Source organism: Bicyclus anynana, chromosome 3, assembly GCF_947172395.1.
Source record: "Bicyclus anynana chromosome 3, ilBicAnyn1.1, whole genome shotgun sequence".
NCBI lineage: Eukaryota > Metazoa > Arthropoda > Insecta > Lepidoptera > Nymphalidae > Bicyclus > Bicyclus anynana.
Window position 1 is genome coordinate 3180591 of NC_069085.1, and position 13813 is coordinate 3194403.

The 13813-nt window shown below is 37.6% G+C and overlaps 1 protein-coding gene across 4 annotated transcripts in view; it reads left to right on the forward strand.

Moving 5' to 3' along the window:
• LOC112045460 (zinc finger protein chinmo) overlaps positions 1 to 13813 on the forward strand; it is a 105635-nt gene that overhangs the window by 53021 nt on the left and 38801 nt on the right. For 2 of the 4 annotated variants that reach the window (XM_052891071.1, XM_024081637.2), the window contains exon 2: positions 9229 to 9374. In XM_052891071.1, coding sequence (XP_052747031.1) covers positions 9254 to 9374 — 121 coding nt within the window. In that variant the 5' untranslated portion in view covers positions 9229 to 9253. Of the gene's footprint in view, positions 1 to 5800; positions 5881 to 9226; positions 9375 to 13813 lie in introns of those variants that run through there. The other 2 variants (XM_024081635.2, XM_052891070.1) reach the window with 2 other exon arrangements.

Here is a 13813-nt window from a genome sequence, read left to right on the forward strand (position 1 = left end):
TATTTTGCGACATAAATGAAACACCCTATATTCTCGTAGTAATCAAGCTTTATTTCCACTTTTCATTTTGAAGTTCGTGATTCAAGTGACACCTCATTTGTCAAGATCATCGCGATATAGGCTTTCTTATTTTACTATTGACAGGTTTGCGCTTGACTGAGATCTCATCTGATGATAAGTGATGATGCATTCTAAAAATACAATCGGTTGCCGATGCAGTAAGTAGTGATTGAATACTGATAGATCTGAAACTGAAAAATGGCAGAGTTTATCATTAACAACCTATATTCGGCTCACTGTTGAGCACGAGTATCCTCACAGAATGAAATCAAAAAATCAAAATCAAAATCAAAAATCATTTATTTCAAGTAGGCTCAGTTTACAAGCACTTTTGACACGTCAGTTGACTATTTGTAAAGATTCTACCACCGGTTCGGAAGGCAGGTTCTGCTGAGAAGATACCGGCAAGAAACTCAACAGTTGCTCTTTTGAAAAAGTCATACAGTATTATAATTTACAATTGATAACAATTACAATTTCTTATAGTTTTATTTCCTGTGTGAAGGTGGAAGCTGATCCAATGGCCTCCAAGCGCTTTTATCTTTAAGGAACTCATCAATGTTGTAGTAACCTCGACTAAGTAAATGTTTTTTAACACATTGCTTAAAGCTATGCATTGGCAGGTCCATCACAGTCTTGGGGATCTTGTTATAGAAGAGTACACCCAAACCTACAAAAGATTTTTTTACTCTTTGGAGACGATATGCAGAAATAACTAACTTATGCCCGTGTCTAGTGCGGGATTGTTGGCGGGTAATGAGCGGGATTATTGGTAGACTAAGGCACCACGCTGGCTCAATGCGGATTAGTAGACTTAACACACGTAGATAATAGGGTAGTTGACTTATATCAAATTTTCCAAACGTCAAAAATGCTGTCGTCCATTTAGTGACGTCACAATGTGGCTTGTGGGAGGCTTCGGTGGTGGCTAGTTACCACCCTAACGGCAAAGACGTACCGCCAAGCGATTTAGCGTTTTGCTACGATGTCGTGTAGAAACCGAAAGGATTGTGGATTTTCATCCTCCTAACAAGTTAGCCCGCTTTCATTTTTTTGTAGTCAAGGGATAACTTGTACCGAATAAAAAAAAACATGTTACTTAATGTACTAAACGACGGAAGTCCTGGGTTCGATCTCCAGCTGGGCTGATTGAGGTTTTCTTGATTGGTCCAGGTCTGGCTGGTGGGAGGCTTCGCCCGTAATTAGTTATCGACAAAGACGTACCGCCAAGCGATTTAGCGTTCCGGCACGATGTCGTGTAGAAACAAAAAGGAGTGTGGATTTCATCCTACTCCTAACAAGTTACACCGCTTCCATCTTAGATTGCATCATCACGTACCATCAGATAAAATTGTAGTCAAAGACTAATAAAAAAAAATGTATATGATTTGTTATATAAAGTGCGATGTAAAAAAACAAATAGGTATAGTTTAACATTAGTAAACTCCCAAGTAGGTTAACAGACACGATCTAATTCAAATACAAAGACGCTCTCTGTGTCACATAGAGCGCCTCAAATAGATGAAAATAGGTCAGATGCACCATGTGTCAACGCTATCAAACACTAGTGGGCCGCTTGCGACTTTGTCCGCATAAATTTAGGTATTTTTATGTCACGAGATTATAGTACACACGTAGATCTTTGTGGGTATTTGTACAAGTGGGAAAATATTACCGCCTCGGACCAAATACCTATAGACTTGTATCGCAACAAAATTGACTGTCGTTTTATAAGGGGGACGAGATAAACTCACACATCGAAAATATTGAACACCAATAAATATATTCTTACACTACACACAAGTATAAATTTCGCAATACACACACGTGTAACTTTTACACAGACTAATTAACACATCTCTACTTGTTACATGGAATATTTGATTACTTGATCGATGTTTTGCTGTTCAGGCTGAGAAATCGATTATTTTGAAATACTGTTTTCATTAGAAATTTGATTTAATTAGCTTAGAGATACTTACAAATGAAACGTAACATCATATTTTAGTAAACTAGTAGTTGTTGACCGTTTTTCATCCCATTTATCTACACAAACTGGCACTATTAGGGAGCTCTTTACACGACGAAAACGATTACAACAATGAAACATCTATTCTATAGAAACAGCTTTAATAAACGCGATAGATCTTTGATCTTATACGCGTAAAATCTAGCGAGGCTGGTCCCTATGTAATTCGTCTGAGTCAATCGCATATGTTTTGTGCTATCGCCATACTAATGTCTCTTTCAAAGCTGTGATGCTGTGTTATTTGAAGAGCATGGACAGGCATATATGACTCTCGTATCTCGGAGAGCGTGTTAAAAGCTGTAATTAATAATTATTGGATAATAATCGTAACAAAGTCAAGAAATATCGCCATAAAGCATCGTGGTTGGTCTAAGCTTTAAGTTACCAGGGGACCATTCACCCGATGAGTGTCGAATTCTCAAACGCATAGAGTTTAAATTCGACACTCAGCGGGTGAACGATCCCCTGGGGGCGCCCCCACAACGATTATGAATTCCACTGTAAGAGATGCGTGCTCCTTCAGTGGGCCATGAAAATAGGTTGATGATGATTAACATAATGCGTAAAGACATTATATTTTATGATAACCGTTTTCCGTTGGCTGTCAAAGCCTGTCAAGGTTTACATACAAGCTTTGACAGGGGCGTTGATGTGTGAAACTGATGTAGTGTCAACAACAGAGAAAGATTATTAAATTATCGTCCTCATACGAGCGGTTGCTAAGAAACCATAATTACTTGGAATAATTCATAATCTAAGATCCCTATTAGAAGCGACCTTCACCCATCTGTTTATTGGATGAAAAGTGTTTTATATCAAATCCTGGCCAAACTATTATTAACCAAGATTTTGAGGCAACCTACTCGCAATATAATAAGTTTTAACGAATAATTTAATATTATAAATAATACTGTACTAGCAACTGTCCGTGGCTTTGATCGTATTGATTTGGAAATATATAACTAGATGAGCCCTGCGATTTTACTCGCATGGATCCTGTTCCTATGAGAATATCGGTTACAAACTTATTTGCCATTTATTTTTAATATAGGTATACGTTACGTTACGTTATCAACCCATATACGGCTCACTGCTGAGCTCGAGTCTCCTCTCAGAATGAGAGGGGTTAGGCCAATAGTCCACCACGCTGGCCCAATGCGGATACTATTATTGAATAACTATGTTTTTAATTAATATTTTAATTTATTTAAAAATTGATTGAAAAAGTATAGTTACGGTTATATTTATATAACCTTATCATTTATCTACATTCACAAACAAAAACAAATGAAGTGTTTATTCATTTATTCACTTTAAGTTGGGACAAGGCACACGTAGGAGGTGGAATTTCCACGGACCGAAAATCTCAATATATTCGGTTGCCGAAGTTTTCCCATTTACCATAACATTTGAATAGGGAATGCCTTGCGATGATTTTCGCGGTTCGCAGAGCGTGGTAACCCGAATAAAGGGCGGACAGTGACACAACTTGTGAGCACTGCTTATTCTTGAATATTAATATTTATTTTGGTAGGCCAATATAATGAGGCTTTATTTGTAGTTCTAAATTTAGGAAGAAAGAATTATCTTTATTTTTATATAATGCCATATATCACTGTACTGTAAACTCTCACCATCGGTTCGGAAGGCAGGTTCTGCTGAGAATAGCGAATAATATAATAAAGTTATTATATTTTTTTTTTTACTTTTTCTTTCTGTATAGCCTCCAAGCATCTTTATCATTATGAAATGCAATAATTGTATAGTAAACTCGACTTAGTAAATGTTTTAATACATTGCTTAAATTTATGCATTGGTAGATGCACTGTTTGCCTTGGATATTTTGAAGTAGACGACACCAAATTATTAAATATAGATTGTAAAATATGGAAAGTCTGATGAAAGTTATTCTATAAATAATATAAGGATATTATGTTCAAATGCGGTAATTAAACATAATATTTAAAAGTACATAACATTACTCATTCCTAATACTTTCCGGCTTTCTTCACAAAGGCGATTACGTGCGCGACGATTACATGTAAACATTTTTATGTACACAATAATATATTTACTAACTTAGTAGATTTATTTTTAGTTTATTTGTGTATCATAAAGAACCTTGGTCATTCATTTGTTTATTTATATATAGTGTACGTCCACTAATGTTAGATTTCTTGTAAGGGCGTCCAGAGATCATATTTTTGAGCCATCTGCATCCAGCGGCTCCCTGTAACCTGCTTAATTTTCTTAATGTCTGCTAAGGCCTAAGGACCATCATGAGTAAACCACGTTGGACGATGGTTCTAACGTAGAAATGCAGCCAGTATTCTTGTCGTCTTTCCACGTGGGCCTAATTTAAATAGATTTCATTTATTATTGTGTTTTCTTTTTAATAAAATACCAACAATTATTTAATAAAATCAAATTGAATATCATAAATTCAGGGAAAAAATTATCTTGCAGTCGAGAAAAAAGTATGACGAAAAATTATTTTCATCTTTCGAGACCTACATCAAGTCTGTTTATAAGAAGTTGTCACTTATTAATGTACTCGTAAAGTGTAAAAGGATTAAAAATAAAAATGTAATTAAAGTGATTTGCTCGTGGACGAAGTCGCGGTCGTCCAATATTTAAATAAAATATAACATAAATATTATATTAGGTATATATTCTTTCGATTGATCTATAGGCAAAAACTTGTCTATAAATTTCAAATTGTTTCTAATATAGGTACGTTATAAATAGCAAGTACCTATGTTCATTCTGTTTTGTGAATTTGCATTTTATTATCATGATTTGCCAAACTCAATTTAACTAAACTGGTGTGTAATTGAGGTTTTTTATTTGATTAATTCAAATTTTAAAAGTAGTTAAAACGCGTATTGCTTATAGATACGGCTATCTATACTGTTAAAAGCCCAGTTCAGTATAAAATAACCCATGATCAAAATAACTTGTTTTAATGAAATTATTAAGTGCTTCATCATTATCAACCCATATTCGGCTCACTGCTGAGCTAGAGTCTTCTCTCAAATGAAAGGGGTTTAGGCCAGTAGTCCACTACGCTTACCCAAATTAAGTGCTCAAATAGTTTAAATATATTTAAATATTTTGTCATCTAAACTAATGATACAAGTTAATGGTTCCTTACATTGTTGTTAGTTAAATAGGCTCCGTGGCTACTATTAATTAATAACTACTATTGTAGTAAAATTTACTATCGGGGTAATAAACGCGTCTATTGCATTCAATGGTAGGTGCGTATATCAACAATGCTCGATTTAACTCTCCATCTTTGCATTCCTAAGGAGCAACCTCCAAAAAAGTGACGTACAAACTCGTTAATAAACATAGAGCAGGTTTACTTCAGAGATTAACGAGTACCAATAAAAAAGGTGAACGTTGTCGCGTCTACACAGTAATTACTCTATCCCACTGACCGTTGCCGCGGGACTTTGCGCAACTCGGTGCAACCGTCCCCCCTTCCCCCCTCTTCAGTACGCGTGCGCGTGTGCTGCATTCCGGAACCGGGTCGCAGCCAAAATTCCGCTCCCACCAACGTAAGCTGACCTCCCCCCCGAGCGGGGGTCATAGCGCAAATAATAGGCTTCGACGGCTCAACGTTTACTGGCCCGGTATACGTGCACGCATGCAAATGTACAGTTATACTGTAACGGAGTGCTTGGGAATCAAATCGATACGGTATCGGCTCGTGCTGGTTGGGTTTTAGGCCAAATGGTCCAAAATTATAAAGTCCGGTGGGATTTACGAGGTTGCCGGTCCAACAGGTAACTTTATTGGCTTTATTCGTGTCTCTTGCATCGCTTTTGTTTGCCTTCGGTGTTTGGTGTTGCATTTCATTTGCGTTTGCGGGTTTTTACGTTAGCGTTATTTCAGGCGTTGTCCCTATGATGACGTAATACTGTACTAACAGGATTTTGCAGTATGCATTTATGCTTTTATCTCTCAAGAAGTAGAATTAATAATTAATATTTTAAATAATGGTTATTTTAAAAGACCAACTGTTGAGTTTCTTACCTGTTGTTTTCCGCAGAACCTGCATTATGAACCTAGAATCTACAAATAACGAAACTTAACGTTTCAAAAGTGCTTGTTAACTTAAAAATTTGTTTATTTCTAGTATTCGGCTTTTGTGAAATAACCGAATTTTAAAATTCTATTTAATGTATTTTACTATTGATTGATGATGACCGAATCGTAATTGATTCACTTAAAACTTTTATACGTTGAAGACTAATTAGGTTATTAAATTCAAGTTGTAGCCATAAAAAAATAAAACATGTTTCATTGATAAACAACTTTACGATGTAGGTATACGTTTATCATTCATAGAAAAAACGTAATTATTCAATATTTACTTTACTTAGTAATATTTAACAAAGATTTATCTCTGATAAACCCTCTGGTCATCATCATCATCATCATATCAGCCGATGGACGTCCACTGCAGGACATAGGCCTTTTGTAGGGACTTCCAAACATCACGATACTGAGCCATCTGCATCCAGCGAATCCCTGCGACTCGCTTGATGTCGTCAGTCCACCTGGTGGGGGGTCGGCCAACACTGCGCTTACTAGTGCGGGGTCGCCATTCCAGCACTTTGGGACCCCAACGTCCATCGGCTCTTCGAACTATGTGCCCCGCCCATTGCCACTTCAGCTTCGCAACTCGTTGAGCTATGTCTGTGACTTTGGTTCTTCTGCGGATCTCCTCATTTCTGATTCGATCACGCAGAGATACTCCTAACATAGCTCGTTCCATCGCCCGTTGTGTGACTCTGAGCCTTCTTATGAGGCCCATAGTTAGCGACCAAGTCTCGGAACCATAGGTCATCGCTGGCAACACGCACTGTTCGAAGACTTTTGTCTTCAGGCACTGAGGAATTTCGGACGAAAAGATGTCGCGAAGTTTCCCGAATGCAGCCCAGCCGAGTTAGATTCGGCGGTTCACCTCTTTCTTGAAATTGGACCTACCTAACTGGATCATATGTCCTAGGTATATGTATTCGTCATACAATTTCGAGTGCAGCGTTCTCAACTATAACCCCAACCCTCTGGTACAGTGGTTAAATTGTTGTAATAACTTGTCAGTTTACAGATTGTGCTCATGAGATTCATCGTTTTATTTTTGTAGAGAATAGCAAAAAATCTGAATTGAACAATCCTTACTTTTTGGTTTTAATAAAAATAGCGAATTTCTCTCTTATAGCGTATAAACACTAAAATTATGTTGCCGATAAACACTATAGAACCATCCAGCTAGGTAGGTAACCAGAACCTTTCTTCATCATCATCATTATCAACCGATATTTTGGCTCATTGTTAAGCTTAAGTCTCCATTTAGAATGAGAGGGGTTAGGCCACTAGTCCACCACGCTGGCCCAATAGGCAGACTTCATATATGCAGAGAATTAAGAAAATTCTCTGGTATGCAGGTTTCCTCACGATGTTTTCCTTCACCTTTTGAGACACGTGATATTTAATTTCTTAAAATGCACACAACTGAAAAGTTGGAGGTCCTGGACCATGCCCCGGATCCACACCTTCCAGAATCGAAGGCAGAGGTCATATCCACTGGGTTATCACGGCTCATAAGCCTCTTAAGCAACAAGCTACACAGCGTCTTTGCCGGCGAAGACGCTGTGTAACTAGTCCCCGATATCTAACGTCACCCGGATGTGGGTTTTCTAACTCACGATCTTGGGGCGTCCAGACTGATTCACTCAGGTCCGGTTACCCCCTCCCGAATGGCTCTCTAAGCCGAGGTCCGAGTCTCATAGGAGACGCCTTTAGAGAGGCGTTTCGTCCTCTATCTTTATTTCAGCCTTCGGGTCTCATCAGGCGATGCTTCTGCGCTCGCCCAAACCCCCCGGTGACGCCGTAGTGGTCCCACATGGAGTCATCGGCACTTACTCAACACGAAAAAAAAACTCTTAAGCTGGTTAAACCACTGGTCGAATGCGGCAGTTCTTTGGTTGCGTAACAACTTTTTCGGAGTTCCTTGATACCACTATCGCTTGCCGCCAATCAATACGCGTTTCCGCGTCGTAATGGGAGAATTAATAAATAATGCGCTGGAGCAACGGACGTTGCGTGGAAACTTAACAGCTGTTATTGAAACTATCAAAAATTTACACGTTACCTTATTTCCCTACGTTATTGATTACTAGAGTCTTAATTTAAACAGAAGTACAAACTGTTGTTTAACTTGGGAATTTGTTTTGGAAACTAAAAATACAATAAATACTAATACTAGAGGTATTTGAAGGTCAGAAAGCTTACCGTTTTGTCGGGTAAAAATGCATTTATACTCGGACGGTTATGGGTCTGGACCCTTTAAACCTGCTACCTCCCAAAGCCACTAAGCCCCAAAATGCATAATTGCTTACCTAAAGTTATACAATAAACTCCATAGTTGCCTATCATACTTACTTAAGGTATGAGGCTTTAACATTGGGCTGACAAGTGACAACCTTAGTAAAACCCTAACAAAACACGAAAGTCTGGTTAACATAGACTTCGAAAGTACTTGATCAATTCTTTACTGTATTTATCTATCAGTCACTGATATAGCTCAGCGAGTCGCGAAGCTGAAGTGGCAATAGGCAGGCCACATAGTTCGAAGAGCCGATGGGCGTTGGGGTCAAAAGGTGCTGGAATGGCGACCCCGCACCGGAAAGCGCAGTGTTAGTTAGGTTTGCAGGGAGCCGCTGGATGCCGGTGGCTCGAGACCGTTTTGTTTGGAAGTCCATGCAAGATGCCCATGACCAGCAGTGGACGTCCATCGGCTGTTAATGATGATAATGATGATTTATCTATACTTTGTTTTGTATTTCTCAGATATAAATTTGATTAATTTTTGACATTTGGCTTTAAAATTGCTTCCACCCATTTCGGTTATTACTCGACATCGTACCGGTATACTAAATTGCTTGGCGGTACGTCTTTGCCGGTAGGGCGGTAGCCACAGCCGAAGCCTCCCACCAGCCAAACCTGGACTAACTAAGAAAACCTCCATTTCCGGGGATTAATTCAACCGCGCGAACCACTACGTCTACGTCAGCCGTTTCTTGTGTGTGTCATAACAGTCTAACGTTGGTCGTCTCTCGCTGCAGGGCAGGTATCCGAGGCGGCCCGGGCATGGACTCTCAGCAGCAACAGTACTGCCTCAAATGGAACAGTTTCGGCTCCAACCTGGCCACGTCGTTCGCGAACCTCTGGAACTCGGAGAGTCTCGCCGACGTCACCTTGTACTGCGAAGGTGAGTTACTTGCTTATATATTCAGGGTTCCGTAATTCAATACGAAAAAGAACTGCTGGTTTATCCACTATTGTCTTTATTACCAACCTATTAAAATCAAATCAATTGACAAAATGTCTCTCTACTCCATCTGGTGCTTACTGGTGGATATCATCGTATCCACCAGTAAGCGCCGGATGACATTTGTTACATAGTATCTCAATTTCGTATACGTCAACTAGCATATGTCAAAGATAGTGAATAAGCTGGAGAAGTGCTAGTCGGATTCGCCTACCTAGGGTTCCATACGTAGGATCATTATAAATAGCTTAGTTTATGCCGTGCTATCCCTGAATTTCAGACCTCTGTATTTTAAGATTTAACTACACATGTGTAGTTATGAGATTTTTTCTGTACCTATATACAGAACCCTCGCTAGGCAAGTCCAACATGCACTTGTCTGGTTTTTTATACACAAAGTGCACTTCCAGAAAAATGTTATAATTGAAATTTCATTTCCGTACTTACGAGATTTTAACCTTAATTAAAAAAAAAAATTAATTACATGGTATTTACCAAGACGAAATTGACATTTTTATGTCAATTAATATATTTAGGTATTATTTAATAATAAAATAGACATTATTGTAGACAGACAAATAATATGTAATCGTAATCTCTTACAATCTACAATACGTTAATTTACGGAAAAATAATGTATTCCTTAAAAACATACATGATTGAATTATGTGTTATCAATTTTATCACAGATTATCATTAACATTCGTTTATTACGGCGCTTAAACAAGTTGATGATTCAAGTTTATTAGTTACTAGCGGACGCCCGCGACTTCGTCTGCCCTTAGACCCGCCCTTAGACCCGTTTAATCCAGCCCTTACAGTAGTATCGCTGTAAAAGTGGGGTAACTTCTCCCGTTTTCCCAACATTTCCCTTCACTGCTCTGCTGCTATTGATCATAGCGTGATGAAAAGTATACTATAACCTGCCCAGGAGTATGAAGAATGATTGTACCAAGTTTCATTATAATCCGTCTAGTACTTTTTGTTTCTATAACAAACATACAGACAGACAAAAATTTTAATGATTGCATTTTTGGTATTAGTATCGATCAATAATCACCCCATGATAGTTAGTTTGGAAATATATTTCATTCATGTATAGAATTGACCTCTCTACAGATTTATTATAAGTATAGCGAATGTCTGCTTTCCTGGTTTTGGACTTTGCAAGCTTTTGTCACCTGAATTCTGGCCTTCAAATAAAATTGTAGTTACATCTACCCGAAAATTGGTTAAGTGCGAGACGGGATATTAATTCGTTCATAATCGATAATATAATTCATTCCTCAGAGGTTCGTATAAAACTAATCCATGACACCCTGACCAAGTTTTTATACACTGTATAATACCCTCGTTTAATAATACAATATACATAGTGCCTACCACGCATAATTTTGCTTTGCTCACCTGGGCAAACCGTGGAGCAAACTTTACGATTAGTTTAAATAAACCTGTAAAATGTTAGTTACAAGATAAATTTAGATATAGGCGGAGGAATAAATAAAAGATACAAAAATATAAAGATAGGTATCAAGTATTTAAATTGAAAAACAAGAGAGTGTGATTCATACAAATTAATGAATGTACCCAAAAACACGCGGACTAAGCGATAAATCAACTATGTTTTCGAGAAAAACATAGTTGATTTATCGCTTGAACTTTACATTTATTTAAGAATACCTACCGAATATATTGTTTTTGTTGAATTCAAAGTTCAATATTTAGAAAAAAATATGTAACAATTTATTGATGTATAATCAATACTTGTTTACCCGATTTTGCCAGTTGTTTTCGAATGCATTTCATAATGACTGCAATGTGTAACCTTTCATCCAATTTTTAGCTACATTATATTTTACAAAAGTAAAAGGTAAAGTTTACCAAGTCAGTATACCGATTAGTGTGCATATAACTTTAAAAGTGTCACCACTTTCATACAAAAATTTCCACCCCTATACCCACACTCATAGCTGACACCCATACTTCGTCGTCATCAACCCATATTCGGCTCACTGCTGAGCTCGAGTCTCCTCTCAGAATGAGAGGGGTTAGGCCAATAGTCCACCACGCTGGCCCAATGCGGATTGGCAGACTTCACACACGCAGAGAATTAAGATAATTCTCCTTTCCTCACGATGTTTTCCTTCACCGATTGAGACACGTGATATTTAATTTCTTAAAATGCACACAACTGAAAAGTTGGAGGTGCATGCCCCGGATCGGATTCGAACCCACACCCTCCGGAATCGGAGGCAGAGGTCATATCCACTGGGCTATCACGGCTCTTACCCCCCCATACTTATTGTTGACATTTTCAAAGACAAAACAGACACTTTAATTTTTTTACAATTTGTTCAAATTAATCGTGCAGTTGCGTTGACCCTGTTAAACAAACGTAAAAACAAATAGCCTTAACTATTCCATACTATTCTCTATTTATGTGGGTGTTTTTATCCATATCATTTTGTTCTCCCTATAATGAGTATTAGCGACCGCGACTTCATGCACCCTTAGATACCTATATCAGAGTAAAGATATACTGTGCCTATATGAAGTATTGGCATGGTATATACCTAGATGTTGTAATAATGTAACTACATCTACAACAAACATACAACTTTGTTTTATATATCCAAATAGATAGGTTATACTGATAGATGTTGACACTTCATTGATTTAAATCGGATGTACGACCTTCCGTAGTAAGACGTGAGCTTCATCATACCCCCAGTTAGAACGCGGTGTGAATTCTGTACGTATAAAAAGATATTCCCAGCATCGTCGAGGTCGTTGTTGAATGGATTCCGTCGCTTAATGAAGTGTTTATCGTCTATTCACCCTCGTAGATCTAACTTAGTACTTACTATTCCTACTTCACTCATTAAAAGTAGGTTGATGTACTTAGATCAATCGGAAGTTCGAGTTTTTGTTGTATGATGCCGGTTTATTGATTTAGTTTTCTGTGGAAAATCTTATGCTATTTGTGTGTCAATGTCGACGAAGGTACTGCAAGGAACAAGCTTACGCTATATATGCTACTGAGAATGTTGAGATGAGGCATTCGTATTGGGTATTGTCTTATAAAATACCTACATTTTTTCTGGCAAACATACCCTTCGACCAGAATATAGCAATGCTGCGTGGCGACAGAAAAAGCATTGCGGTAACACTTTCTCGAACGAGTGTATTCCAATACTATTAAAATAAATTCGTGCAGTTCATTCGTTTCATTTACCTTCAACAGAATATGACTTAGATATTGCTCTACCTTGGTCATTTTATACCTATGCATTTCTCGATTTCTATCTTAAATACTTTCTTGTTTCGTCCTTTTTACAAAATCGGGTTATAGTAGTTTTTTATAACTTAACTCAGGACCGTGATCCGAAGTCACATGGCTAATCACTGGACCAACGATGCTACTATATTATTATTCAGGGATCCCTAGAACGTTTCGATGCTCTGAAATTTTAATTTCTTGGTAAGTCAGTTAGCTGCCAGAATCAAGAGTTTTCGTAAATAAAAAAGTTGATCGTCTCATTGAGATGAAGCTACTCACGAAATATTAGCTTGCTAGTAACTGATTGCCTAGAACATTTTGTACACCCGAGTGTACAAAATGTTCTAGGCATCCCTAACTATATAGGATGAAAACATGAGGAAACTAAACTGACGTTACTTAAAGGGAAATTGAAAAATGCATCTACGACATAAAAGACTATCTATTAAATTACATTACATAATACGTAAAACATTGTTTTTGACACAAAAAATAATATTTAAGATAATATTATGTCTGGCATTCTTGATGTGCCTGAATTTTGTTTAGTTTATTGAATGAATGTATATTATGTATTAGCAATGCCCTAACGAGGCTTCATGTAACATGTTTAAAGTGCATGAATGCTATGCTATATAAATAAATGAATGGAGGAGCTAGGATACTCAATAGGCGCCGGTTATGTCACCCAAGGTCACGTGGACCTTAGGTATACTTGCTCCTTCAATCAGTTGATATAAATAAAACTGACATACTTCCTGTATTCAAATGCGCGTTGCGTCGTCACATAGACCATAGAGTGAAGCATAAATTCGACTTATATGATAGGCCTGATATAAATGTTAAGAAGGCTTTATCAAGAAGCGTAGGGAAGGCCACTGATAAATGGATTTTGCAAACAGTACAATACTTGCTAATTGAAGAGTTCGTACAACTCTGCGAAGGTTGCGTTATTACGTAAATTTATTGTTAAAATTTAACTTGTACTTTCGGATAATAAACGTACAGAATAGGAAACTCTTCCTTTATTATAGATTTTTAGTAATGAAGAGGTTTTTAACTCTGCGCATCAATATTACAAAGAAGAAAGTTTGTATGT